The 23,760-nt window shown below is 39.2% G+C and overlaps 3 protein-coding genes, 1 long non-coding RNA gene and 2 pseudogenes across 6 annotated transcripts; 4 read left to right on the top strand and 2 right to left on the bottom strand.

Annotated features, from left to right (window-relative positions):
- Nucleotides 1–941: 941 nt before the first annotated feature.
- LOC148932951 (uncharacterized) lies at nt 942–3,019 on the bottom strand. Its single transcript, XM_089065297.1, has 2 exons — nt 2,986–3,019; nt 942–1,642 (listed from the first exon to the last, which is right to left on the bottom strand). The coding sequence occupies exons 1-2, from the start codon at nt 3,017–3,019 to the stop codon at nt 942–944; spliced, it is 735 nt and encodes a 244-aa protein (XP_088921423.1).
- Nucleotides 3,020–4,273: 1,254 nt separating this feature from the next.
- On the top strand, nt 4,274–6,221 carry LOC125202223 (putative pentatricopeptide repeat-containing protein At5g47460 pseudogene; annotated as a pseudogene).
- A 1,800-nt stretch (nt 6,222–8,021) lies between these two features.
- On the top strand, nt 8,022–13,639 carry LOC125218463 (putative late blight resistance protein homolog R1C-3). 3 transcript variants are annotated; one of them, XM_048120143.2, is made up of 4 exons: nt 8,022–9,384; nt 12,506–12,588; nt 13,102–13,350; nt 13,438–13,639. In XM_048120143.2, exons 1-3 carry the CDS (start codon nt 8,161–8,163, stop codon nt 13,277–13,279), a joined length of 1,485 nt encoding a protein of 494 aa, XP_047976100.1. In that variant the 5' UTR covers nt 8,022–8,160; the 3' UTR covers nt 13,280–13,350; nt 13,438–13,639. The 3 variants fall into 3 exon arrangements, with proteins under 3 accessions (XP_047976100.1, XP_088919612.1, XP_047976092.1); XM_048120135.2 differs by having other exon boundaries at nt 8,024–9,384; nt 13,102–13,343; XM_089063486.1 differs by lacking the exons at nt 13,102–13,350; nt 13,438–13,639 and having other exon boundaries at nt 8,022–12,421; nt 12,506–12,666.
- A 1,469-nt stretch (nt 13,640–15,108) lies between these two features.
- On the top strand, nt 15,109–15,663 carry LOC125200498 (putative inactive disease susceptibility protein LOV1). Its single transcript, XM_048098135.1, has one exon. The coding sequence runs from the start codon at nt 15,109–15,111 to the stop codon at nt 15,661–15,663; it is 555 nt and encodes a 184-aa protein (XP_047954092.1).
- A 1,182-nt stretch (nt 15,664–16,845) lies between these two features.
- LOC148932950 (uncharacterized) lies at nt 16,846–19,577 on the top strand (annotated as a pseudogene).
- A 2,004-nt stretch (nt 19,578–21,581) lies between these two features.
- On the bottom strand, nt 21,582–22,603 carry LOC148932949 (uncharacterized). Its single transcript, XR_016135129.1, has 3 exons — nt 22,061–22,603; nt 21,871–21,958; nt 21,582–21,799 (listed from the first exon to the last, which is right to left on the bottom strand). It is a non-coding gene; the product is annotated as an uncharacterized LOC148932949 (long non-coding RNA).
- Nucleotides 22,604–23,760: the final 1,157 nt, after the last annotated feature.

The raw sequence follows: 23,760 nt of genomic DNA, 5'->3' as shown, positions 1-23,760 counted from the left end.
TTTACCAAATGTCAATTGCTCACCATTTTTCGCTTTCATTTTTTTCTATTCTTTTCTTTTTCCCCCTTTTTTTTTCTTTTTCTCCATGCTTTGCATGGTATCATCACTATTTTTTTTCTTTTTCTTTTCTAACTCAACAACTTGTTTTTCATTTGCCAACACCACTTCCACATTTCTCTTTGATTTTTCAAAAGTACCACATGACAATTCCAACCCCTCGGTTTGTCAAAGAAAAGGTTTATAGGCTCAAAGTGGGCTAACAAGGATTATTAACATAAGGGTAAAACTAGGATTTGGCTAATAAAAATGGCCTAACATCCTCCCTTATCTCTATAGCCACTATGTAGACTCAAGGCGATCGCGAGCAAGTTCTAGAAACATATGACATGCTTGAGATAAAACACACATTTAGTGATAGTATAGGCTTAATTCTCACAAGGTCATTTTAGCAAAAGACAAGGCACCATGCGATTCACTTTAGGCAATTTGAAATGAAAATTACATGTTACTTAGCCATATCAACAAGATTTTGAAAATTTTTGCACAAAGTCATCATTGGCAACTCCTCCAACAAATCCTCACACTCGTTAAAACATCACTTTCTCTCACCCTACTATCATTCTACCCAAGGGAGATTATCAAACACACTAAGAAAACAAGAAAAACATTCCTAAAAAGAAACAAAAACACAAAAACAATTGGAACAAAGAAACAAGGAAACACTCCTCAAAATCCACAATCAAGAATATCATGAGTTAAGATTACATGCCCACATATCATCATCAAATAGCATCAAAAGAATAGGGGTACAGACGTGGTATCATCAAATAGAGAGTATGAGAGAGAGATAGAAGAGGGAATCCACTAGACACCCCCCCCCCCAAACTTATTCCAAGCAAAGCTAGGATAAGTTTGAAAGAGAGTAGATCTCCCATGGACCTTCATTGTGGAGGCGGAGGTGGATACTGCCAAGGGCCGCGAAATTCATCGAACCGAGCATTGATGTTGGCCCATTGTGCGGTGTTGAACTCGGTAAATTGACTCCAGTTCTCCTCATACCGGTTCCATCGCGCATCATTCTGAGCTTCAAACTGGTTCCACCTCGCCTCATACTGGGTCAGCCGTGCATCGTTCCGGGCCCACTGTTCTTCCTGCCGAAGCTTCATACGTGCCATCCTCTCATTGATCGAGCTGTAGTCCTCTTCTTCTCTCTCTTGGCGGCTTCTTGTCCTCTGAGCGCTTGTCCCGGCTCCTTCATCACCATATGGCGGCATCTCTTCATCGTGTTCCTCGTGAACCTCATATTCCTCATATTCATCTTCATTCGCCTGCCCTATCATCAAGTGCTCGGGGGCCTCGGGAGCCTCAGGAAACGCCGCATGTTCAAATCCTTCGTACTCATCCGGATCAACCTCTTCAAATCTTCTATTCGGGAATCGGGCTGCGATGGCTTGATGGATTGGGGAATTCATCTTCCAATTTCTCTTCTCCACGGGTCCATTGATGTACGTGTTGATGGGGTCCGGAAGAGGGAAGTGATCCTTCAACCTTTGCAAGAAAAAGGCCTGGCCTCCATCTACAGGCCCAATAATGTGTGGAATATGGGATGGAAGATGGTGTGGAGTGGGAGGAGGATTGGAGGCTATGAGATAAGATTATGAATTAGGTTATAGTGTATTTATAGGCTACAAAAAAGGTTTAGGCATGGTAAAAGTTGTCCTCCAAGTAATACTCCTCCGTCCCCAAAAAGTATGAACTTTGGGTTCGGCACGGATTTTAATAAATAAGGGAAAAAGTAAGAGATCCCTAAAGAAAGGTAATGGAAATAATGTTGGTGGAGAGTGGGTCCCACATTATTACAATGGTAGAAGTATTAATGATAATGATATAAGTTGTAAATAAAATGACGTGTGGGGGTAGTAGTTGTTTGAATTTTTCAAATTTAGAAAGTTCATACTCATTAAGGACGGACGAAAAAGGAAATAGTTCATACTCTTTGGGGACGGAGGGAGTATAAAAGATATTATTTTCGAATTCCCTCAATTAATAGGAGAGATTTTGGCAATAATTTCTTACTTCCTTGAATTTCTACCTAATTTCCGTCAGTTTTGACTGCAGTGCACGATTCAAGATATCGACGGACCGGAACCGGCGGTTTTCGAACCGTGGCCACCTCTACCTCCTCCCCTTTAGAAATTGGGAGAGAAGATTGCCAAAAAATGTGAAGGTCTTCCACTTATGATAGTCACGGTTCCAGAGCTCCTATCCAAAGAAGATAAGACCCCACAATGTTGGACTGAGATAGCTGATATACAACATAACTATGTCTTCAAGGAGGCATATAATCAAATATATGAGGTACTTTTCCCAAGCTATAACTACTTACCTCAGTATTTAAAAATGTATTTTCTCTATCTCGGAGCATTACCTCCATATAGTGATTTTAATTTAACCAACCTCACCGAACGGTTGTGTGCTGAGGGGTTTCTTGAACCGATTGGAAATCAGAATTTGAAAGATTTTATCTTCAAATACTTGGTTGAGCTTGTTCACAAGTATCATCTTGTTCTACTCGGATTTGATCAAGAATCTTGGTTCTCAAAGAAAGAGATGCGCGTTCATTCGTGCTGGCAGCACTTGTGTAGGAAAGAAGCCACTAACATCAAGTTTTTGCATATTTTACAAAGTTTTGATGATGTTGTCAAAGACCAACGACTGGGTACCCATTACAACACTTTATTTGCCTTTAAACAAGTGTGTGATTCAGTAAAAAGTGATTGCGCACCCACTGCTCGTTCTCTCCTTTGTTATGGTTCCGACCCCCAATATCCAGTGCCGGTACATGCCATGGATTTCAAGTTGCTCAGGGTACTAGAAGCTCTTACGGTCCGATTTTACCATATTCCACTTGAAATTTTCAAATTAGTTTGTCTAAATTACCTTGCTCTAACTTGTGACCAAGAAATCCCTACTTTGATATCCAACCTTTTTCACCCTCAATTCTTGTATATCTATCCATATACGTACATTATAAAGCGTGGAGCTCTGTCATATATGCCAGTGGAAATATGGGACATGCTAGAACTAGAAAGCATCTATGTATGGGGAAGAAACCTACCAACCCCTACTTCAGATGTTACTTTGGACAAACTCTCACGTCTTGTTGGTGTGAGTGCACAGAGTTGCACCATAGAAATTTTCAAAAGAATCCCTAATTTAAAGGATTTAGGTATTGCTTCTGCTGAGCAATTAACACCGAAATCTCACTTTACAGTTCGTTGTCACTCTTCTTTTTGAGATGAGAAGTTGTAGTTATACCTCTGAAACTGGTTAAGAGGTTAGCCTTCCTACTTCATTTATATGCATGCACAAACCACATTACCACATCACTTGAATTCTTTCTTAATTAAAATGCTTGTGTATGCTCACATCATATATTCATTTATCATTTTCAGGAAAATTAAATGAGAGAGCAGAAGGGGTCACATGCGACATGCCTTACCATGTTGTTTCTTGAATCTTAGAATATTGATTTTTGAGATTTTGTTGAGGATTGTGAAACCAGAATGTTGAATAATGTTTGTAACAAAAAATTGTTGTCAATTAGATATGTGTGAAAAACATTACATGGATTATTCCCTGATTCATGGATTATATAATTTCTCTCATCTACTTGCCAAAGCTCTAATATTCTAGTTGTAGGTATTATTATGTTGGTCCTAGGTTATGTATAATGTATTTAATCTCAATTATTCTTTGAAACTAGGGTTAAGTCATTGTTATTGTTACCTTGATACCATTTGCATGCAATCTCTATACGATCAATTACTACATACAAAATTAATTCTAGAAATTAAGTTTTTTCTCACTTAGAGCTAAATTGACATTTCCTTGCAGGCCGATATTGTCTTCCCTTGTTTGGGCCTTTTCATTGATGGGCTTTCAACTGTAGCTTGAATTGGGCATCCTTCTTCCCTTTGTACAGTTATATTAATAAGCCCAACCTCAGCCTCATCCCCTTGTTTAGTTTATGGCCCATCATTAAATAATAGCAATAATAACAACGATGGGTTCCAGTATTCACTAACACAATTTTAAATACTTCGTGTTTTCACTTTACTTTACTAATTATACATTCACTTTTTATATCATTTCAAATGTTCTTATTTTTATTGGACGGAGGAAGCAAATTACTTTCAATGGCGCTCAAATGATAGTATTCCCTTCGCCCATCTAAACTAACACACTTTTCATTTTTTGTCCAAATTAAAATGACATATTTTTATTTTTGATAAAAAAATTTCTCGAGCAAAATCTAACTATCTTTCCTTCTTCATTTAATGCTTACACTAACTCTTTCTCTTTTCAATAAATCACATTAACAACTATTCTTAAAATCTCAAAATCTCATGCCGACTAAAAAATGTAGGACATCTCTGAGGGAACACATAAAACTAGCCTTTTTAAAGCCAACTGAATTTCGAGCAAAGAAATGCGAATAAAGACCCGTTGTATTTTTCTTCATCACCTTCCCAAATTAGCAGATATTCTGCTACTATTCTTCAAAAGGGATCGGTTATCCGAATGTCGAATACCTACAATCTAGTTCATCTTATCCGCGACTGTACCAGTAAACGCCATTTCTCTCACGGCCAACAGCTTCATTCGCAGGTTCTAAAATCTGGGTTCATCTCCAACGTATTCGTCTCCACATCCCTGATAAATTTCTACGTCAAGTTCGAGCTCGTTCACATGCCCACTATGTGTTCGACGAAATTCCTGAACCAACTCTAGTTTCTTGGAACTCTTTGATTTCGGGGTATGTTCATTCAGTTTCATCTAGCATAAAATTGTTTCTCAGCTGGAAAAATCAAATCTTGTTGCCGATTCATATTCGTTCACCGCAGCTCTGTGTGCTTGTGGCCAACTGACCAGAGTGAAGGATGGGAAATCTTTGCATTCCAAGATTGTGAAATATGGTGCTGAATGCAGCGTGTTTGTGGCTAATTGCTTGATTGATATGTACGGGAAATGCGGCTGTGTCTCCGACGCGATGAAGGTTTTTGGAAAAATTGCTGAGAAAGATACTATTTCATGGAACTCTATTCTTGCTGCAAATGCTCGAAATGGGGCGCTTGATGAGGCGATTTCTGTTTTCACTAGACTGCCTAATCCCGACACCATCTCGTACAATGAGCTTATAGATGGTGTCGCGAAGTATGGAGTGGTGGAAGATGCAATATCTCTGCTTTTAATGATGCCGAACCCAACCTCATCTTCCTGGAATGCGATCATAACAGGGTATGCAAACAGGGGAAGAGGCAGAGAAGCAGCGAGGTTTTTCTCCAAGATGCACTCATGTGGTGTTTGTATGGATGAGTTCACGTTTTCGAGTGTTCTTAGCAGTATTGCTGGATTGTCCTCTCTCACGTTAGGTGGTTTGACGCATTGCTGTGCGTTGAAGTTTGGTTTTAATGAGCATGTTGTGGTAGGGAGTGCGCTTATCGACATGTACTTCAAGTGTGGGGCGGTGGAGGAGGCGGAGAGGTTGTTTGAGTCCCTCCCGGAGAAGAATTTAGTCACTTGGAACGCGTTGTTTACAGGCTATGCACACAATGGTGACACGAGGAAGGTGTTTGAGCTCTTCGAGCAGCTAAAGATTTGGAGCCGGATGAGATCACATTCCTCAATGTTCTATCCGCGTGCTGGCATGGTGGGGGCTCATTTAGACGTCGTGAGGGGCTACTTTGACGCGATGAGGATTGAGTATAGGGTTGATCCGACACCGGAGCATTGTTGTTTGATGATAAAGGTGATGGGGCAAGAAGGGGATGTAAGGGGTGCTGAGGGGATGATTGGTGAGCTCGGGTTCGGATCTTGTGGGATGGTTTGGAAGGCGTTGCTTGGTGCTTGTGTGAGCTGTGGGGATGTTCGGGTGGCTGAGGTTGCAGCTGGGAAGGTGGTGGAGCTCGAGGGGGCTAATGAGTTTGTGTACGGAGCTTGTCTAATATGTATGCTCACCGTGGGGATTGGGACGGGGCGGCGAAGATGCGGAGGGTGATGAAGGAGCGAGAGGTGAGGAAAGAAGCTGGTTATAGTTGGATTGAGCTTCAAGATTAGAGGTAAATAGGGTTCATGTCATACATATCTCACTTCGATTTATGTTTCCCATTATTGGATTTTATAAATGTGTTTTATAGTGTATATTGGATTATTGCATATGTGTGTTGTGCATGGAGGTGTCAAAAACGTTTAGATCCTCTCGACAAGGGAGGGCCTGAGTGAATATCGGTTACACGGGCTAGCTAGGGTCGGGCTGTTAGAGCATAAGCTCACGAGCAGCCTGAGAGTCGAAAAACATAGAGCCTATACGCTAAACCCCAAGAAGACTGAAATTCGAGATCGTTCTCCAGCTTTGATACGTCCATTTTGGCCCAGTGGGCTCAGGCCGGATCGAATTGGTTAGCTAGTTTAACAACAATAGTTGTAGATCGAGTTCAAGATTAATTATTTAGGATGAATATAATGAAATATGATCTATTGGATAGAATTAGATTTTGTTGACAAGAATTTGTAAATATCTTGGGATAGCAGCATCTTTTGATCATGTATTTCAGTAATGTAATATTTTACTTTTCTTGATGTAACAAGCCAAGCTTGCATCCCAACAAAAGTATACAACTTTAGTAACAAAAGAAGGAGACGGCTTTAATAAAGGACCTGTCACATTTGCACCATCAATTTGATCTTATTAAAACTTAAAAAATGCATTTCTTGAAACAATATGTACTCCCTCCAACACATAATAGATAGCACATTTCAGAAATGATACGGGATTTTAGGAGATGTTGTTTTGTATATTAAATGAAGAGAGAAAATAGTACTCCCTCTATTCTAGTAATGGAGGCTTTTCTTTTCGGCACGGAGATTAAGAAAAATTGTGTTAGGTAAGTTAAGTAAAGAGAGAATAAAGTAGAAAATGAAAAAAATAAAGAGATGAACAGAGAAAAACGTAAGAGAGAGTAAAGTAGGTGTGGAAAATTGTGTTGACTTTTACTAAAAGGGGGAAATGACTCTATTACTATGGAACGTACCAAAATGACAAAATGACTCTATTACTATGAACGGAAGAAGTATATTTATATTAATGTGAGAAGATACTTTTTCGGAAATGTCACATCTTTTGTGAAACAAACTAAAAAGGAAAGTGTGACATCTATTATGGACGGATATAGTAATTTATATATCTAATATTTTTGCAAAAAAAACTTTATATTAAGGAAAGTGGTTTTTGTATCATATATAGATAGATCGTTTAAACCATATTTAGAATACGGCTTTCAATAATTTGGTTGTCAATATCGCATTAAAATTCGTGCCGTCCATAAATAAAATTACTTTCTCCATCCCTGAAAATTTATTACTTATTTCCTTTTTCGTTCGTTCCTAAAAATTTGTCACATTTTACTTATACCATTTTTTGGTAATAGACCTCACATTCTAATAACTCCCTCGTCTCGCTTTAGGTAGATCAATTTTGGACGTCCCGCTTTAGGAGTCCCGGTTGAGATAAATTAATAAAAAAATGCATACAAAGTGTTAAAAGTGGATCCAAACATCCACTACAACTAATAAAAAGTGTTAAAAGTGGGTTCCAACATCCACTACAACATTTATTTATTGGACACTCAATTAAAAGTGGGTCCCAACATCCACTACAATATTTATTTACTACACACTAAAACACTTTTTTCTTAAAACATGTGTCCGACTCAATCGGAACTACTAAAGCGGGACGGAGAAAGTATTTTTTTTATTTTAAAACTAATATATAAAGTAGGACTCACATCATACTAACTTTTTTAACCCACTTTTTATTACATTTCTTAAAATTCGTGCTGGGTCAAATGGTGTCAAATTTTAAGGAATAGCGGGAGTATTTTTTATAGAAGGATGTATTATATTGACAAAGCATACAGCTTTATTGAAGCATACAGCTTTATTGACAAAGCACGAAGACAGGTTTAATAAAGAGCTTGTGACATTTGTACCATCAATTATTCTCTTAATCTAAATATTCTAATTTTACACAAACACAATATCCCACCACTTAACTCCTCTGTTCCGCCTTCGCTACCACCACTCTCACTCTACCCAGTGATGGCTGCTTATGGAGCTGCCGTTTCTCTCAAGAACACAATTCAGAGTCTTCTAGAATCGTCTCGCATCTTGCTGGTTCCTCCCTCTCCACAGATCTTACGATCCGCCTACGATGCTATGTCTTGTTTGCTGAAAGTTCTGAGCAAATTGGACAGCACGGGCTACAGCAAGATCAGGACGAAGGTGAACGCTTTGGATGACCGAATCAAAGAGGTCGTATGGGAATTCGAAGATTTACTCGAATCCCAATACGCTGATCAGATCCTTCAACAGCTTGAAAGTGAGAGAGATCGCTTGCCTTTCTCTGTAGATATGCAGAGTCTGCGCCAGAGTGTTGATCGCTTCATCGAGAGGATGACGGTGATGGAGGCCGAGTACAATATGGAGCTGTTGAATATGCCTGAAGAAGAAGGCCAACCTCTTTCCTCGAGAATTGATTTTCGTGGCATCAACTCAAACATGGTTGGATTGTCCGAGCTATTTGAAAAAGTGAGGGATTTTCTTCTTCTAGGAGGAGAAGGTGAAGATGAAGATGCTAAAGAGAATTGTTTATTAGTAACTGGGATGGCAGGGGTTGGAAAGACTACTCTTGTTAAGAAAGTATTTGACGATCCATCGATTCTGACACATTTCGATCTTCGAACATGGGTCAAAGTGGGCAGAAAATGTGAATCCAATGAGACATTGAGATGCATTCTAGCTCAACTGGATCGCAGCAACCGCGACCAAATGCTTATCCAAAGAGACGATGATGATATCGAGAAATTAGTTGGACTCTTAGAAGATAGATTGAAGGATAAGAAATGTCTCATTGTGTTGGATGATGTATGGAAATGGGACACACGACTCATGAGTACTTTGCAAGTAAAGAATGTTCAAATTTTGCTTACAAGCAGGCTGGGAATTGAAGATTCTCCAAATTATTGTGCTGTAAGTTTGTTGGATAAAGTAGAAAGTAAGAGGTTACTTGGTGAGAAGGTGTTCGGTGAAAAAGGTTTCCCACCTTACCTTGAGGAATTGGGAGATAAGATTGCACAAAAATGTGAAGATCTTCCACTTATGATAGTTACAGTTGCAGAGCTGCTAACAAAAGACAACAAGTGTATAGCTGAAGAGCTCCTAAACAAGGAAGAGCTTAACAAGAGTATCCAAGAATATTGGACTGAGGTAGCCGAAAAACAATATAGTTCAGTCTTCGTGGAAGCATACAATCACATTTCAGAGGTATTTTTCCCAAGCTATGAGTACTTACCTCAATATCTAAAAATGTTATTTCTCTATTTGGGAGCTTTTCCTCCATATAGAAATATTGATCCACACGATCTCATGTCGTATATAAGTGCTGAGGGGTTTTGCCAACAAATTGGAAAAAAATATTTGGATGAGGTTATGGATGGATTGAACACTGTGGAATCCTTTGTGTTCGGTATCCTGAGAGAGCTTGCTGATAATTATCATCTTCTTCTATATAATCTTGATCCGTTATCTTGGTTTTCAAATGCAAAATGTCGTGTGCATTCTTGCTGGCAGCACTTGTGTAAGAAAGAAGCTAGTAAAATAAAGTTCTTGCATGTTTTACAAAGTTGCGACGAAGTTATGATAGACCAACGCCGGTTGTGTACCCATTCCAACACTTTATTTGCCATCAACGAAGTGTATGATTCAATAAAAAGTGATTGTTCATCCACTTTACGTTCTCTCCTTTGCTATGGTCCTCTCCACCCTTATCCATTGCCAATACATACCATAGACTTCAAGTTGCTTAGGGTACTAAATGCTTCTAGTGTCCGATTTTATCATATTCCACCTGAATTTCTAAAACTAGTTTGTCTAAAGTATCTTGCTCTAATTTGCAACAAAGAGCTCCCTGCATCCATATCCAACCTTTTACACCTTCAATTCTTGATAATCTATTCATATGTGCACATTATAAAGCATATGTGCACATTATAAAGCGTGGAGTTCTGCCATACATGCCAATGGAGATATGGGACATGAAAAACCTACAATTTCTTGAAGTCGCAGCGAGAGACTTACCAACCCCGAATTCTGATTCCAATTCTATGTTGGAAAAAGTCTCTTATATTTTAGGCGTGGGTACAAAGAGTTGCACTGTAGAAATTCTTAAAAGAATCCCGAATTTAAGGTTTCTATCCATTGTTAGTGTTAGAAAGCCTTATGATGAAGATGATGAGAGCAACTCATTAAGTGGCTTAGCTAATATCTCAGATGAACTCCAGAATTTGATATTTCTTGCATACGATGTAGTGTACCCAGATATGAATTGGAAGAGTATGGTTCCTCTTTCAATGTTCCCATCAAGTCTTCATGTATTGAGGCTGGGTGGTTTAGGGTATCATTGGCAATATATGAATGATAAGTCGTATTCTAAGCCTTGGTTACTGGTCAGTATGTCGTGAAATACACGTATTACCTGCAAAACAGTTGCTAAAGTGTGCAGGATTGAAGGATCCAAGTCAGTAGGTGATGATTCGTGTGACGCAAGTGAAAAGGGCACTAGAAGGGTGCGATACTGACCAGAATGCATGCCAGAGAAAAGGCTCGAGATGGAGAAGGAGGATAGCTGGGATGATTATTTTACAAGGGCAAAAAGGTCAAAGTGCGGGAGAAGTCTACCCTAAAAGCAAGGGCAAGCCTCCCTATAAAAGAAGCCACTTGGAGAGAGAGAAGGGAGTTCGCAGTTCGGAAAAGAGTTTGACAATCACACTTAGTAGAATTCTCTCTAGAAAATCAATCCTTCAGCATTATCCTACCTCTCGTTCCTCGCCACAGCCATGGTCACTTGACGTCCAAGAGTCTGCCGGAGAAGTCATCAGTTCGCCTTTCCAGCCAGTTATCGCAGTAGTATAGTAGTATCATCGCCCGGAGTGGCACAAACAATCTTAATCGCTTTCTTAGTTAAAGTTTACTTGTTTTCATCGCTAGTTATTCTGCAAACACTCATCGTTGTTGCCCTTTTGAAGTACTTTGTTAAATTCCAGCTCTTACATTATGAAGTTTCTATTTCGCATGTCACTTTGGTTTGAGTTTGCTTCATTCTGCCTAGGGAAGTTAGATTTAGTTATTGCCTTCAATTTCTAAGTGTTTTCTCATCGGGAGTTGTTGATTTGAAGTTGTAGCTAAGTTAGTCAAGTTTTCATGCATGAGTTTCTTTTCTGCTGATTACCACCTTGCATGTCAGTCAGTAGAAGTAAAAGTTGCAGTTTACCGTTTAATTTAAGTTTAAGCATTTTAATCGATGGATCTTAAGTTTGAATTTGTGAATCTGAAGTTCAGTCATGGTGTTTGTGTTTATCTGAATTCTGTTAATGCTTGGTGAAGAAGAAAACGTCAAAATCAACTTTAGTTTGAGCCACTTTTACTTTTAAGTTACTTTTTACTTTTGTTCCCTACTTTTCAGATGTACTGCCCAGATCTGTCAGAAAGCCCCAGCCATCAGATACACCTTGTTACCTAATTTTCCTCTTTTAGTAACTGTCTACTTTCCACATGTCTCTGATACACCTTGTCCCCTACTTTCACGAACACTCCCACATGTCTGTTATTTTCCCGCCTACTAGTCAGTAGAGTACTACCTTATTTCCTGTCTAGGTAAATCTCAACCCAAGCGTGGTAGCTAACCAAACACCCAGAAAAGTCACCACAGTTATCTAAACGTGTCCATCCTCGTGGGATTCGACCCTTACCTCCGCTATACTAATCAGTAGAAGTGGGTTGAGGAAATTTGTTTGAAGTCAGGTCTCGGTCGTTGTATCAACGACTCAGCTGGGTCAGGAATCTCTTCCTGATCAGTTGGACACACTCCAGTTTCACATGCGAAACCATCGAGGACATAAGAACCAAAGAACAAGACCGACCGGACCAACCACTTCAATGAACTACATTGGTTCGATGCTACCAAATCTTATTGCCCTTAGCTTAGAACATTATGCTTTTCGAGGCCCAGTGTGGGATATAGAATTGAGATGTTTTTTGAAGCTTGAGACACTTATAATTGAAGACACTGATTTGGTGGAATTGAGAGCTCAACATGGAAGGCTCCCTTGGCTTAAGCATCTAAGCCTGCGATACTGCTACAAATTGAAACATCTCGATTGGTTGTGTGGTAACTCAGAGGAAACACCTACAATTGAATTAGTAGACTGCAATCCCTTAGTTTATGCATCTGCCGAGGAAAAATTATCAGAATATCACTTTGAAATTCGTAGGTACCGTTCTTATTTGAGATGAGAAATCGCAGGTTAGCCTTCTTACTCTTTTTTAATTTGTACGAACCACGTCAAATCATTATTTTTTATCTAAAATGCTTATGCTTGTATTTCAGGCAAATGGGAGAAAAATAATGTGTCAGATGTGGCATTATCCCATCATTTCAAGTGTATTATCATGTTGTTTCCTGAATTCAAGGTTAGTGATTTGTTGGATTTTGTTGAGAATTATGTAACCTTAATGTTGAACTATTCAGTTAAATTTCTGTTAAAACAATGCTTGCTTTTTTCCCATATTTAATAATCTCTCTGCTTTATGTATATTGAATAAGTTGATGCTTTTTTTGTTATATTTGATGAAAATTTTGAAATTGTATCTTGTTTATCTATTAATTTGTGTAATAGTTAATACGGGAACTTGTAATAGTAAGTAGGACCGTAATTTTTGTTATCGCATTTTTGTCGTTGTTGGAACTCCGTGTTTGTGGCTGCATTTCTGGTGCGATGAAGGTTTACGGTGAAGGATATTGTATCATGGAACTCTGTTCTTGCTGCGAATGCTAGAAACGGGGCGCTTGATTAGGCGTTCACTGTTTTTAGTCGAATGCCTAATCCTGTGCAGCGAGCTTATAGATGGAATCGTTATATCTCTACTTTCAAGGGTGCTAACTGCCAAACCCGAACTCGTCTTCTTGGAACACGATCATAACAGGGTATGCAAACAGGGGAAGAGGCGAGGTTTTTCTCCAAGATGCACTTGTGTAGTGTTGGTATGGATGAGTTCACGTTTTTTAGTGTTTTTAGCAGCATTGCTGGACTGTCTTCCCTCGAGCAACTTGCCGATGAAGCATATGAAGCAGCTGATCATGACGTTCCAGGAGAGTACGTAGAATCTGTTGAGCCTTCGAGTGCTTGGACTGAGATGCGGGACGAGTAATTGGCCGGTTCCATGTGGTATGCAGTATGTGAACAATTTTTTTCATAGTTTATGTATGTGCAATTTTAACTGTGCTTATTCTAATATCATTTAAATGAACTTTTTATGCAGTATGCGAATCGTGACGTATGAGGAAGGCTACCCGGGTTTCGGAATATCCAATATCCGTCCATCTAAGAGCAACACGTAGCTTTAGAAGATCAATGTGTTTTTGAATCTTATCGTATCACCAAACATATGAACCATAGGCTTAATTGTTTAAATCATGTTAATATTTATGACCAAATATATGAACCATAGGCTTAATTGTTCACATCATATATTTGTATGTCATTTTTCTGGTAAATAAGAGAGCAGAAGGTTTTCAATCATCCTTCTCTTTAATGTTTCACAATAATTAATAAAATATGACTCAACTATATTGAGATAACAAAAAAGGAATACGACTCAACTACATGGGGACGAGGATGAAAAGCTGGAATGACCATGGATGCTCTTAGACTCTTGATGTCTCAGCAATTATTTTGGAATGACCATGGATGCTCTTAGACTCTTGCTGTCTCAGCAATTATTTTTCGATTCTCAATTTCCATTTATCTAATTCATCAAAAATCTATTGTTTGTAACGAACAATATGCATAATGCTTAAAATAAAGTCAGTAAAAGATTATAGTAGGTGTTCCTTATCTATCACTCAACTAACACTTTGAGTTATAAATAAAATGTTTAGAAGAAAATATATGCTTGTGGTTTGATCATTGATAAAATAAAAATATATACTCCCTCCGTCCACTATTAGGAGTCCCATTTATGGGCGGCGCGGGTTTTAAGAAATGTTAAGAAAAGTGGATGGAAAAAAACTAGTGGATTAGGAGTTTCACTTGTATATATTAGTTTTAAATAAAATGTGAGTGGAATAAGTTAGTGGAAGGTGAGACCCTATTACCATTTATGGTAAAAGTGAACCGGGACTCCTATTCGCGGACGAACTAAAATGGAAAAACGGGACTCCTATTCGCGGACGGAGGGAGTACATAAATACGACAGTTTCAATTTGTTCGTTACTTAACAATTTCAAACAATCTCAAGGTGACATCGTTGACGATTTTGTAACAAAATTTGTTTCGTTAAGAAGAATCACAACCTAAAGGTTGAATATATTTTAAATCATTGAATATTATTGCCGCAACTGATTAAAATTACTTTCATATTTCTAACTAATTGTTCGTTACAACAATTGAAACATATGAACATATTTCTGATCAATACTACAATTTAACACTTGACTTTGCTGTGTTTGATCATTCATATTTCAATTTGGTGATGGCAGCTTATGGTGCTGCGGTCTCTCTCAAAAATACCATTCAACGTATTCTACAATCATCTCGCATCTTGCTGGTTCCTCCCTCTCCACGAATCTTAAGACGCACCTATGTTGCCATGCGTTGCTTGCAGAAAGTCCTGCTAAAATTGGAGGAGACCGAGTACAGCAAGATCAGGACGAAGGTGAATGATTTGGATGACCGAATCAAAAAGGTCATACGGGAATTCGAAGATTTACTAGAATCCCATTACACCAATCAGATTCTTCCACAGCTCGGAAGTGAGAGAGATCACTTTTCTTTCTCAGTAGATTTGCAGAGTCTGCGAAGGAGTGTTATATTGTTCGTTGAGCGGGTGACGGAGATGGAAGCAAAGTACGGTATTGAACTGCAGAATATGCCTGAAGAAGAAGGCTAGCCTGTCCCCTCAAGAATTGATTTTGCTGGAATCAACTCTGAGATGGTTGGATTATCTGATCAATTTGAAGAAACAAGGGATTATCTTCTTGCAGAAAATGAAGACAATTGGTGTGTACTCACTGGGATGGCAGGGGTTGGAAAGACAACTCTTGCTAAGAAAGTATTTGATGATCCGTTGATTCATAGGCATTTCGAGGTTCGAGCATGGGTCAGAGTGGGCAGAAAATGGGAATCCAATGAAATGTTACGATGCATTCTAGCTCAGGTGGATCCCAACACTCATCACCAAATGCTTATCCATGGAGAGGATAATGACGATGAGACATTGTTTGGACGCTTGGAAGAGAGATTGAAGGATAAGAAATGTCTCATTGTGTTGGATGATGTATGGGACACACGAGTGAGGGATAACTTGCCACTAAAGAATGTCCGAATCTTACTTACAAGCAGGCTAACAAATAAAAAGTCTTCAATTCTAAAGTTACGCTTGTTGGATGAAGAAGAAAGTAAGAAATTACCGGTGAGAAGGTGTTCGGTGAAGAGGATTTCCCTCCTCCCCTTAAGAAATGGGGAGAGAAGATTGCCAAAAATGTGAAGATCTTCCACTTATGATAGTCACGGTTGCAAAGCTCCTATCCAAAGAAGATAAGACCCCACAATGCTGGACTGAGATAGCTGATATACAACATAACTATGTCTTCGAGGAGGCATATAATCAAATATATGAGGTACTTTTCCCATGTTATAACTACTTACCTCAGTATTTAAAAATGTATTTTCTGTGTCTCGGAGCGATGCCTCCATATAGTGATTTTAATTTAACCTACCCCACCGACCGGTTGAGTGCTAAGGGGTTTCTTGAACCGATTGGAAATCAGAATTTGAAAGATTTTATCTTCAAATACTTGGTTGAGCTTGCTCACAAGTATCATCTTGTTCTACTCGGGATTTGATCAAGAATCTTAGTTTTCAAAGAAAGAGATGCGCGTTGATTCGTGTTGGCAGCATGTAGGAAAGAAGGGCTAAATTCTATAAATGGGGTCTTCTACAAAAATGGTTCCACCAATAGGCTAGTTTTTTTTTTGTTTCTGGAAATGGGTATTACGCATTCTAAGAATGCGTATTTGAGATACGCATTCTTAGAATGCGTATTTAAGCTCGGTTTTGTTCGCGATTAAAAAGAAAAAACGGAGTCGAGAAACGCTTTCTTAGAATGCGTGTTTCAAATACGCATTCTTAGAATGCGTATTTGAAATACGCATTATAAGAATGCATTTCATAAGAATGCGTATTTGAAATACGCATTCTAAGAATGCGTTTCTCTAAGAATGCGTATTTGAAACACGCATTCTAAGAATGCGTTTCTCCCCTTGATTAAAATTGGGCCAGAACAGAATCGGGGGCAGAAGCATTCTGCCCTCTGCGCGAACTCCAGCCTCCTTGCCCGCGAATCCCTTCCAAGAATGCCACATTTTCGTCCAATTCTTGCATAAATCGCCCAAATTCATCTAATTGTTTCTCCCTCAAGGTAAGTTACGTGCTTTCTTCTTAATTTAGCATTATATCCATAGTTTATGGTGAAAATTGTGATTCTAGGGTTTGTGGCTAAAAAAAAAAATTTAAGGTTGTTGGTATAAATTGTATGTTCAATATGTGTTATAAAATACTAAGATTTGGTAAGTAGTGTCTTTTGAATTGTTAATTTGTAAGATTTGGTATATAGTTTATTTTTAATTATTTAAATTTTGAGATAAAGTTGTGTATGTATTGCAGGATTATGGACACAGAATCTATTTGTGTCCTTTTATATTGGGATGGAAGAATAGTACAAATTGGAGGAATTGGTTTGTCTTATGAGCCACCCGTGGCAAATGCATATCTTGTCTTAGATGAGTTTGTTCCATATAATGAGTTGGTTAGCAGAATATGTGATTGCATTGGAATCAATGTGAGTGAGTATATGATTAGTTTGACATGGAAACGTGCAATTCAAGTGGGTAATGGATATCATTTTGTGGCCGTTCGACATTGCGATGCATATATGAGGGATATGTTTGCAACAGCTATTCAATCAGGTCAAATTGAGTTATTTGTTGACTATCAAGCTAATTTAGCACAACAACGTACTCCACATACGGTCGTTGTCTATCAATCTAGAAGGGGACAACGACAAGTTCAAGATAGAGTACAATATGATGATGGGCCATCTGGACATAATGAAGTTAGTCACGATCCGGCTAATGTTGGGGATGATGAGCATGGTTTTGGAGATGATGGGCCTGGCTTTGGGGATGGTGGGTCTCGTTTTGGGGATTATGGGCATGGTTTTGGGGATGATGGGCCTGGCTTTGGGGATGGTAGGTCTCGTTTTGGGGATGGGGGACTATCTCCCCATAATGAAGTTAGTGACGATTCTGAATCTGAAGACCTTGTGTCAGAAAAATCAACAACCCCACCTGAATTGAGTGAAGAATCAGAAGCAAACCAAGATGCATCCGACAATGAGACATTGAATGTGCCTCGTAGGTACGTCCCAGTAGTCCCACCAAGTGAGCAGGAATATGAGCATCCAGGGTTATCTTATTTTCGTACTCTACCGACGACAGAAGGTAATTACTATGAAAGTAACCATGATGATTCCGAATCTAGCAGTTGGTTTTGGGATGAGAAGAATCCTACACGGATTGGGTTAGGAACCAAATTTGATACCAAGCTACAATTGAAGACTGCTGTTACTTTGTGGCATTTGGAGTCACCCACCAAAGAATACTACGTGGTGGAAAGTAAACCAACAAAGTGGAATGTGGAATGCAAAACTTTGAAGCCACCCAAAGAGTCGGAGAGCACGAGCTCAAATAGGAGACGACACAATCAAACAGGTTGTATTTGGAAACATCGAGCAACATTGAGGAAGCACGACCGCAAATGGGAAATCAGACAATGGACTGATAGACACACTTGTGTAGGTAATCCCAACTCCAGGGACCACGCCAACGTCTCATCAGATATGGTGGCTTTGTGTGTTAAGCATCATATTCTAAAGGACCCCGGGTATACGCCTAATTCCATTATTGAGGATGTGAAGCAAAAGTATCATGTTGAAATATCCTACAAGAAAGCATGGTATGCCCGGAGGATGGCTATTGAGCTTGCTTTTGGTGGATGGGAGTCATCATTCGAAGATTTGCCTAGTTATATGATTGAGTTGCAGAAGCGCACCCGTGGAACAATTGTTGAGTGGCATCATGATGAACGACATAGTACCGATACACGAAAGTTTTTCAAGTATGTATTTTGGGCATTCGGGCCGTGTGTGGAGGCTTTTCAGCTTTGCAAGCCAGTGCTAGCAGTTGACAGAACTCATTTGCGGGGCAGACTCAAAGGTAAACTTCTTTGCGCTGTTGGATTTGATGCAAACAAGAAGTGTTTACCTGTTGCTTATGCAATTGTTGATAATGAAACAGTGATAGTTGGAATTGGTTTATGAAGTTAATCAAACTTCATGTTATGAAAGGCGATAGAGATGTTTGCATTATATCTGATAGACGCCCAGGAATGTTGAATGCAATGGAGTCTGATATATGGGAACAACCACCCCGAGGAATACACCGATTTTGCTTAGTACATGTACGAAAAAATGTGTTGCAGCATCACAAGGGTGTGAGGGTGAAGGGTCTAGTGTGGAAAATGGGGATAGCCACAAAGGTGAGAAAATATTTCAGGAAAAGACGCCACCTAGGGAATGTTAGCCCAGAGGCAGTTGAGTACCTTGGGCGTATTGATGCAGAGCAATGGACAATGGCATACGACAAAGGTCGTAGATGGGGTGAAGCAACGACGAACATGGTAGAGGCATATAACAACGTCTTGAAAGGAGCCAGAGATCTACCTATTAGGGCTTGTATCGATTTAACATTTTGGAGAACAATTAAGTGGTTCCAGACAAGATCAACAGAAGCGGCACAATGCCAAACTGAGTTGACTCCGTGGGCGCATGACAAATTGACTGAAAATGATGCAAGAGGCCGAAAACATGTGGTTAGACGAGTCAACACTCCGGAGGGCAGGTATGATGTCTTATCGGAGGCACGATCCAAAGGGAATGGTGGAAACTCTTATGAGGTCAAGTATTTGAGAAAAAGGTGTAGTTGTGGGAAATGGCAGATGTGGAGGTTGCCTTGTTCTCACGCTGCGGCAGTTGCTAGAGATCGAGGAGATAACATTCTACGCCTTGTGAGTAAGAACTATTTGAAGTCAAATTGGGTGAAACAGTATTCTTTTGGTTTTCGTTCACTTAGGCACCAGGACTACTGGGAGATACCACCATGGACATTGGAGTGTTCAGTGGGGCAATTCGTTCCTCGTTCTCGCGGTCGGTATAGAAAAGCAAGAATACAGAACCAGATGGACGAAAATGAACCTGATCAACCCAGACGACAGAGGAGTTGCAAGATCTGTAGACAAGTAGGGCATGACAGCCGTAACTGCACAACGGGGAGCACTGTGTGATTTAGTTGGACATTATTTACTACTATTTTGATTTGGTTTGTAACTAGACATTCTACTATTTGATGTTGTTGGTTTGTAACTAGACATTATTTACTACTATTTTGCAAGAACAACCCAGGCGACAGAGGAGTTGCAAGATCTGTAGACAAGTAGGGCATGACAGGCGTAACTGCACAACGGGGAGCACTGTGTGATTTAGTTGGACATTATTTACTACTATTTTGATTTGGTTTGTAACTAGACATTATTTACTACTATTTGATGTTGTTGGTTTGTAACTAGACATTATTTACTACTATTTTGATTTAGTTGGACTTTATTTACTACTATTTTGATTTGGTTTGTAACTAGACATTATTTACTACTATTTGATGTTGTTTGTTTTTAACTAGACATTATTTACTACTATTTTGATTTAGTTGGACTTTATTTACTACTATTTTGATTTAGTTGGACTTTATTTACTACTATTTTTATTTAGTTGGACTTTATTTACTACTATTTTCTTTTGGTTTGTAACTAGACATTATTTACTACTATTTGATGTTGTTTGTTTTTAACTAGACATTATTTACTACTATTTTGATTTAGTTGGACTTTATTTACTACTATTTTGATTTAGTTGGACTTTATTTACTACTATTTTGATTTAGTTGGACTTTATTTACTACTATTTTTATTTAGTTGGACTTTATTTACTACTATTTTTATTTAGTTGGACTTTATTTACTACTATTTTCTTTTGGTTTGTAACTAGACATTATTTACTACTATTTGATGTTGTTTGTTTTTAACTAGACATTATTTACTACTACACATTATTTACTACTATTTTGATTTAGTTGGACTTTATTTACTACTATTTTCTTTTGGTTTGTAACTAGACATTATTTACTACTATTTGATGTTGTTTGTTTTTAACTAGACATTATTTACTACTATTTTGATTTAGTTGGACTTTATTTACTACTATTTTGATTTGGTTTGTAACTAGACATTATTTACTATGGAAGAATGGATTAAAAATTAAACAAAATGTAGTTAAGTTGAATATCACAAATGTTTACGTCTAACAAACAACCACAAACTACTTGTAACCACTTGGTGTAAACTTGTTTGCAGCTACCCCTTTGGATGTACGCGAAGATGTTCTCCTAGTAAAGAATTTTGTTATAGTCCGCGCCAATCCTTTACTGGAGGAAGCTGCCTCTAAGTCCTTACGAGCCGGCTCCCCAGAGTCATGATGAGCCTTTGTGCGTGACTCGCGCCAAGTATCATCATCTGAAGCGGCCTCCTGTGCCTCATCTTCCTCAGCATCATCATCCACTTCAGCCTCATCCTCCTCCGGTGTTTGTAATCTGACTCCAAAATATTCATCAAGGTTAACATCAGCATAACAATCGGCACCCCTCATCTGTGAAGAGGATCCAGCATGCCAAGAAGCACGAGGTGGGTCACTGCATCCCGTGCCCATCTGCGATAAACCTGCATCCCGTCTAGACCCCGGTCCGCCCATACGGACACCTCTCCTTCCTTCGCGCCTACCCTTTTGAATGATTGGTCTTGTAGTGTCAATCGTTGATCGCTGGGTAGGCACAAAATCAAGACGATCAGCCTCCCCACATGTTCTCATACAAGACGACACCATGTTCATAGCACGTTGGATGTCCGGATGATATGCCGTCTCAGATCCATTAAGGCAATGGTAGACATTGACCAACGTCTCCATCTGCACATAACAAAGTCATTTTAGTAATGATAATGCATTATAAACACAATGATAAAAAAAAAAAACTTATTACCATCATCGTATGTGTAGAGGCAGTCTCATGGATGCCTGGCTGGCCATGGATGCCGGGTCTAGTAATGTAAGTTACAGTGATGGTCCGAAACCAATTCATGTAGTCCGTATTCGAGGCTTCTGGATACACTCGCTGTTCTATTTCTCCCCGGTTACTCCAATATTGAATATAGTTAGCATGATGAGCTACCCAATTTGTGGTTGACTTACCTCGCCGCGTACTTTCCCATCTCTCAAACACGTGGAATCGAGTCTCATTAGGAAAAATATGTTGGGGGAAGCCAAACTGTCGCGTAACTCGATGACCCCAATGCGGCTCCACAATATGATAGCAAATGAGGTAGTTAGTGCACCCCCAAACATTCATCCCACGCTTGCACTCATCTGGTAGAGGACGACCCAAATACGGCTCCCAAATAAACTGAAAGAAAAAAGGTTAATAAAAGTAAAATTTTCAAGAAAGGAGATTATGAAATATTTTAAAAGTGGCACCTGATTGTCATGCAAATGAGCCAACTGTTCCCTATAATAACTTTGGACATGTAGCGGCGCTCTACTCACATTCAATCGCCCCCTCCAACTAATTATTCCAAAACAATAATTCATTATTCCAAATAATACGAAAAAATTATAATCACGTGATATAGCTAAGTTATTGACAAAGAATAACGATTTAACTTACATTATGCCACAAGGTGTCGTACCATCATACTCAACCCTATCAACAATCTCGGGTCGAATATTGGGTATCCTCTCCCAAGCCCACATCTGTAGAAGGGTCAATGGGCCACCGATATCTTTCCTCTTTTGACATGAAGCTTCACAAAGATAGTGATATAAAGTGGCAAGCGCTGCTGCACCCCAACTCAGTTGTGAACACTGATCCTCGTCAACTAGTAACAAAATATGGTGGAAGGGAATTTTTCTCCCCGAAGTGTCTGGGATGATCAAACAGCCTAGCAGGAGTAGTACAAATATACGTGCATGCTGCATGTAATAATGCTCAGGTAGATCGTCGTCAAGACGGTGGCGAACAACATCCTTCAGTGTAGAGGCATTAAATCCTCCCAACTTCAACTCAGCCTGACTTGGTTCAATACCCAAAAGCGACAAACACGTTTCCATCCAGTACTGCCTCGGGTAGTTCACTTGTGGAAGGATAACTGGTTCACCATCGACCCTTAAACCCCAAAGCACCTCGATATCCTAAAGGGTCACTGTAGCTTCACCAACTGGAAGGTGAAACGTGTGTGTCTCAGGACACCACCTCTCAATCAATGCCCCGATAAGTGAAGCGTCCAACATTTTCGGTTTTCCACAATGGTATATGCCACCAAACCCCATCCGCTCTATATGCCCCAACACTCGGCCATGCATTTGAGCTTGAAAAATGTTATTATCCAATTTGCGCGGTTGGAAGGGGTCTGTATCATTCTCAGAGATTATGCTTTCGGTTATGTGATACGGTTGCAAGTAAAGTACCCTCGGTTCTTCGGGACCACAATACAAAGGATCCTCCCCAGTTGATGATGATGCCATTGCTATATATACATTAATTAAATTTTGTTAGCATTGAACATGCACAATAACATACTACTAGGCAAATCTAAATTGAAATAAGTAAATTTATGCATCAATTTAATTTCCAATTCCACCATTGTTCTATTTGCATTGCCTAATAAAGAATTAATGCATGATAATGTGTCACAATCTACATGCTACAATTAAAGAATCAATTCATATATACAAAGAATGCACAATAACCCAATTCCACAATTGTTCTATTTGCATTTGCATTTCTTGTTTCAATTCTTGCAAAAAAACCCAATTATATACAAACCCTAGGGCAAAGGGGAAACATGGATAGAGAGAGAGATATAAATACCGTGGAGGAGGCGGAAGGTCGGCGGCGGCGGCAGAACGTCGGGGGCGGCGGCAGAACGTCGGGGGCGGCGGCAGATCGGCGGGAGGGGCGGCGGCAGATCTATGGAGGGAGGAGTTCGCTTCTGCCCGATTATGTTCTGGAACGGAATTATATTCAGGTGAAATACGCATTCTAAGAATGCGTATTTCAAATACGCATTCTAAGAATGCGTATTTCAAATACGCATTCTTAGAATGCGTTTTTAAGTGTGGTGTTTGACTTTCTGTTTTGACTGCCGAAATCAAGTAGTTGCGCATTCTAAGAATGCGTATTTGAAATACGCATTCTAAGAAAGCGTATCTCAAATACGCATTCTTAGAATGCGTAATACCCATTTCCAGAAACAAAAAAAAAACTAGCCTATTGGTGGAACCATTTTTGTAGAAGAAGCCTCTAAGATCAAGTTTTTGCATATTCTACAAAGTTTTGATGACAGTTGTCAAAGACCAAAGGCAGTT

This window comes from Salvia hispanica, chromosome 2 (genome assembly GCF_029641045.1).
Source record: "Salvia hispanica isolate PSC_SH4W2 chromosome 2, Shi_PSC_v1, whole genome shotgun sequence".
In the NCBI taxonomy this organism is placed as follows: Eukaryota; Viridiplantae; Streptophyta; class Magnoliopsida; order Lamiales; family Lamiaceae; genus Salvia; species Salvia hispanica.
This window is presented reverse-complemented; position numbering and strand designations above follow the sequence as displayed.